Genomic DNA, 5,662 nt, shown 5'->3' on the forward strand with positions numbered 1-5,662 from the left:
TTCAAAGACACACAAGATGGACGCCACAATCCACTCACACTCCCCATACATACATTATACCCCCCAGGCCCAAGCTAATATTCTAAATAGCAAACCCTTAGTCTAAAACTAAAATGATTAAACAGTAGCTAAATGTTAATTCTGACAGCAGTAGGCAAAATCTAGGATTAGAAAAAATATGGCCAAAACAAAAAAGGAAACAGTCATTATAAGCTAAAAATTGGGGAGACTAACAGCTAAAAGCTAAAATAGGTTAAACTGGCTAAAATTTTAAATAGCAAAATAGAACCTTAAAGCTAAAACTAGCAAAAGCAGTGGCTTAAAGCYAAGTTAGGTTAAAATTGAAAATGAGCAAAACATTAGCTGATATCTAAAGTAAGCATAAATTAGCTAAAAGCTTATATTACACAACAGTAGCTAAAAGCTCAGTTTAGCAAAACAGTAGCTTCAATTGTTAATAAGCAAAAACAGTAGCTAAAAGTTACACAGTTACAAGTTATATAAAAAGTAAAGAACAATGCTGACTCAGCATTTACACATTAATAATGAGGTATTTTGCTGCAGATCCGTCACTCGGGTAAAGTTTGATTCTGCAGCCAATCCTGGTCTGTGACGTCACGAGCCGAGGTGCAGTTTGAAGTATAAAAAGGAGCGCGCGCTGATGGAGCGTGACGCTGCTCAGTGAGGCTCGTTTATCCAACATCAAAGGACTTTTCTCCTTCATCCCGAACCAGAAGCGACCCYTCCTGTGACGCGATGCCCGCGGCTCACACTGCCCTGTGCCTCTGCCTGCTGGCCGCCGTGGCTCCAGCTGCCCTGACCGACCACGACGCGCGCCAGCTGCTGCCACGCGACACGAGCACCGCGGACACGGAGCAGTGCGCGACCTGCGAGTTCCGGCAGCAGATCAGAACCATGCGGCTGGACGCCATCAAGTCCCAGATCCTGAGCAAGCTGCGGATGAAGGAGGCTCCGAACATCAGCCGGGAGGCGGTGAAGCAGCTCCTGCCCAAAGCCGCGCCGCCGCTGCAGCAGCTGCTGGACCAGTACGACGTGCTGGGAGACGACAACCGGGACCGGGTTCTGGAGGAGGACGACGAGCACGCGACCACGGAGACGGTCATGATGATGGCCACTGAACGTGAGTCTGTTTCCAGGAGCTTTTGGAKGAAACTGAACCGTAAAATGCGCTTTTACGCACGGAGTGGGAACGGAGAGGTTTTGGTTTGCGCATTCTGTGCGTAATTACGCAGACAAAAAAACGTTTTATTGTGCAAACTAAATCCTGTTCTTGCACATTATGTGCGTACATTTGTAAACAAAAACACTTTTTTGCGCGTTCTGTGCGTAAAATGCGTTTTTACGCACAGAGTAGGAAAGGAACGGTTTTGGTTTTCGCATTCTGTGCGTAATTACGCACATACCAAAAACATTTTATTGTGCAAACTAAATCCTCTTCTTGCATATTATGTGCGTACATTTTTTAAACTTTTTGCGCCATCTTGTGCGTAAAATGCGCATTTACGCACAACGGTTTTTATTTACGCATTATCCTGGTTTTTATTRTGAACATGTTGTTCTAAAATGTGAYAAAGGTTAAAAACCCGAGTTTTTGCTGATTTCTGACAGAACCTTGTCCGCTTCTCTCCGCAGCTGACTCCGCGGTCCAGGTGGACGGGGAGCCGAGGTGCTGCTTCTTCTCTTTCAGCAACAAGTTCCAAGCCAGCCGGATCGTGAGCGCGCAGCTCTGGTTACACCTGCGCCCCGCGGACGAGGCGACCACCGTGTTCCTGAAAATCTCGCGCCTGATGCCGGCCTCGGACGGGACCAGGCACATAGGGATCCGGTCCCTGAAGATCGACGTGAGCGCCGGGGTCGGCTCCTGGAAGAGCATCGACGTGAAGCAGCTGGTGGCCGTGTGGCTCCGGCAGCCCGAGACCAACTGGGGCATCCAGATCAACGCTTTCGACTCGAAGGGCGACGATTTGGCCTTGACCTCCTCAGAGGAGGGTCTGGTGAGTAGAAGTTATAAAACCATCATCCTGACTTTGAAGCAGCAGGAGCTGCAGGACGGAGGAGGAGTCAGGACCTAAAAACCTTTTGAAAGCTGTTAATCAACACAGACTCCACGGTGGCGCGCACCTGCCAGCATCAGACCCAAATCTTATTACCTGATTACATAAAAGTTTACCCGCATTCCTCAGAGTAATTGCCTACAAACACACACGCACGCAGGCGCGCGCACCGAGGCAGCAAACCAACCATCAGGGTTTAAACACGTTTGACTCGCTGCTTTAATGTTTGTTTCAACAGTTTAGTTTTAAAACAAGTTTAGATTTTAGTGTGGATTTAGACTCAAACATGTTGAAGGGATTTTAACTTAAGTCCAAACCCCTTTAACTTCCTGTTAGCGATCATGATTGACTGCAGCTGGTCTTCTGGAGTAAAGCTTGAGGTCAGATGAGACAAAGACTGAGAAAACTGAAGTGTCAGGCACGGCGGTGGCAGCATCATGCTTCTACTTCAGCCCCAACCAACAGCTGGAACCAGCTTCCCAAAGACAAGACCTCAGCTCCATTAAAAAGGGGGTCTTAAACCAGGAAACCAACAAATTTTTCAAAATAAAAGACTCAAATATCAGCCAGGATTCTACCAGAAGCTTGTGGAGTAAAAAAAGCCTAAACGCTGCTAACGAATATTTGATTATTTATTGTTGGATGGATTTGAGCCTGTGAATCAGAGAAAATCATAATTTCAAACTCTTTCACATTTTTGTTGTTTAAAACTTTCTGCTGTTTAATCATTAAGATGGAAACTTCTGACTGTATCTGTAAAAACAAACAAAAGCTCAGAAATGCTAAAGAACAAAAAAGGTTAAAATGCTACGGAACAAGGATTAAAATAGAAAAAAGCTTAAGATACTAAAAAAAGTTTAGTATTTAATATTCAAAAACAAAAAAACTTAAAAAAGGAAACAGCTAAATAACAATCAAAAAGCTTAAAAAACTAAAAACAGCTTAAATAGAAAAACAGAAAATAAACAAAAGCTTAAAACTAAATAACAAAAAAATTAACATAAAATGTTACAAGGATTTTAATTTTAAAAAAGCTGAAAATACAAAAAAGCTGAAAAAATAACTAACAAAAAGCTTAAAATACTAAAAAAAATTTAAAATATTCAAAATCAAAAAAGCTTTCAATTTAAAAAAGCTAAAAAAACAAACAAAAAGGTTCAAAAGCTGAAAAACAAACATAAATCAGGGCTGATCAACTAAACTGCTCCGGGGGCCACAGTTACTGCCGGTCAACAGCTGAGGGGCCCAACATGCAGCAATTAAAGTTATTGTGTAAATAAACCAAGTATTACAAAGATCTGTTACCTTTGAAATAGTTTATTTTGCTGCATTTAATCCTGAACACAACATACAGAAACCTATAAAAGTAATGATAATTAAAAAACAAAAACAAAAATAACATATTCTGCCTCATGTTTGACACAAATAATATTTTAACATCTCTGATTTGCCAAATTTTTAAACCAATTTTATTTTCACTTTCATCATTTTATCTTCAGCTGTTTGTAGTTTTAACTGTCTCGAGTGTTTATAGAAATGTTTTTTACCAGCTTGTAGCCAAGATTCTGATGTTTCTGTAGATACAAACATGTCTATGTTTAATTAAAAGAACTGAGAGTAATTAAAGTAGAAAACCGGGGGTTTGGACTTCAGAGATGAATGAACCAATTGGTGGGTCGAACTTTGGTCACTCGCGGGCCGGATGTGGCCCGCGGGCCRCCAGTTGAATAGCCCTGACATAAACCTTAAAATCAAAAAGCTTTAAATGTTGACCAACACGCAGCAGGTGTGCCAGACCTTCACTCGTCTCCTGTCCTTTCAGCAACCCTTCATGGAGGTGAAGATCTCCGAGGGTCTCAGGAGAGCCCCCAGGAGCTCGGGTCTGGACTGCGTGGAGAACTCTCTGGAGACGCGGTGCTGCCGCTACTCGCTCACCGTGGACTTCCAGGACTTCGGCTGGGACTGGATCATCGCCCCGAGGCGCTACAAGGCCAACTACTGCTCCGGGGAGTGCGAGTACATGCACCTGCAGAAGTACCCCCACACCCACCTGGTGACCGCCACCAACCCCAGAGGGACCACAGGCCCCTGCTGCACCCCCACCAAGATGTCGCCCATCAACATGCTCTACTTTAACCACAAGGAGGAGATCATCTACGGCAAGATGCCCTCCATGGTGGTGGACCGCTGCGGCTGCTCCTGAGTCCAGAGGGCAGGAGAAAGACCACCCCCACCCCCCCACAAAGACTCTGACCCTACCAACCCACCAGTTCCAGAGCTTCCTGCAGACAAGTGTAGACCACAAACTTCCTGCAGGGCGGCGCTTTGACTTCCTGTATCTCCAACGTCTCCTCCAGAGCGACGAGTGCAGAAAACCCAACAGACTGAAATGTTCCCACGATACAAACAACACACCTGCTTCTCTTCCTTTATCTTAATCACTCTGAGTTTGTTTTCAGGCAGGAAACGGGACTTTCTCAGATGGAGAGCGGACTCCACCGGCTGTCAGGAGCGAGGTTTCACCCTGGAGGGAGGATCGAGTCTTTAAAAAGCAGGCGTGGAGGTGGAGGTGGAGGATGGTCCTCCCGGGGTGAAACCTGACTCCACACCTGTCCCAGAAAATCAGCCTTTAAAGGTACTCAACGCAAAGACAGAATCCTGAAAAACTGATCTCCTTCAGGCCAAAGATCGTCTACRTCCCAAACTTCACCTGGAGAAATGAACCAATTCTGTTCTGATTCTAAGCCTCAACATTCACATCATTATTGTTTAGATTGAGTGCAGACCCTCCTTTCAGAACTGAATCACTATAAGCGCTCTCTGTGAACACATTTTCATGTTCTTGTTTTGTGACGAGTACCTTTAAAAGTAAATTWAAAAAAAAACGCCCGACACTTGAACTTCACACTCTCCTTGTTGGACGCCAGGACTTGAACCGACGGCACAAAGAATGCATGAAAGCTGAGCGCAGAGAAAGAAACGAACACGGTTTGCACTAACGGCACACCAATGGAAAGAGTTGGTTGCTACAAAAAGTTGTAAAAACTGATTGTGATGTTTGCTCGTCCGTACTGTCTGCATTCGTTAACACGGTACGACTCTATATCCTGTTTTAATTAAAGCAGCTTAATTATTGACTGTTTTTAAATGTTCATTTTCAATAAACCCTTTCAGCTTCTTCTGCATCATTTTAGCTGTGTTTAGCTCCAGTTAAGGACTAATTTCAAAGTTCAGTGTCAGTTTTTTAGTTTCTGCTCGACTCTTGATGGTTTGAGATGTTTTTTTGTTTGTTTCTCACCAGAATAATAAAAACAGGTCTTCATTCTTTGTTAGCATCTTAGAAAAATAAAGTGTGTTTAATGGTTTTATATCAAGTTCAATGTCACTTCCATGAAATAAACCCATTAATCCAACAGCTTGTTACATCTTTTTACAAAAATAAAACAATAAAATCTTTAAATTCATGAAAAAGTGTTTTTTTGTTGTGTGTTTTTTCCTCAAAATCAAACAAACACTGATTTATTCAGAACTGTTTGAGTCGGATTAGAACAATTTTATGAGAAAAAACTGATATTATTATAGTTAAC

General features: G+C 43.1%; 1 protein-coding gene across 1 annotated transcript; it reads left to right on the forward strand.

Moving 5' to 3' along the window:
• Positions 1-492: 492 nt before the first annotated feature.
• On the forward strand, positions 493-5,656 carry mstnb (myostatin b). The gene is made up of 3 exons (XM_014026206.1): positions 493-1,141; positions 1,654-2,015; positions 3,898-5,656. The coding sequence occupies exons 1-3, from the start codon at positions 757-759 to the stop codon at positions 4,276-4,278; spliced, it is 1,128 nt and encodes a 375-aa protein (XP_013881660.1). The 5' UTR covers positions 493-756; the 3' UTR covers positions 4,279-5,656.
• Positions 5,657-5,662: the final 6 nt, after the last annotated feature.

Source organism: Austrofundulus limnaeus, unplaced genomic scaffold, assembly GCF_001266775.1.
Source record: "Austrofundulus limnaeus strain Quisiro unplaced genomic scaffold, Austrofundulus_limnaeus-1.0 Scaffold533, whole genome shotgun sequence".
In the NCBI taxonomy this organism is placed as follows: domain Eukaryota; kingdom Metazoa; phylum Chordata; class Actinopteri; order Cyprinodontiformes; family Rivulidae; genus Austrofundulus; species Austrofundulus limnaeus.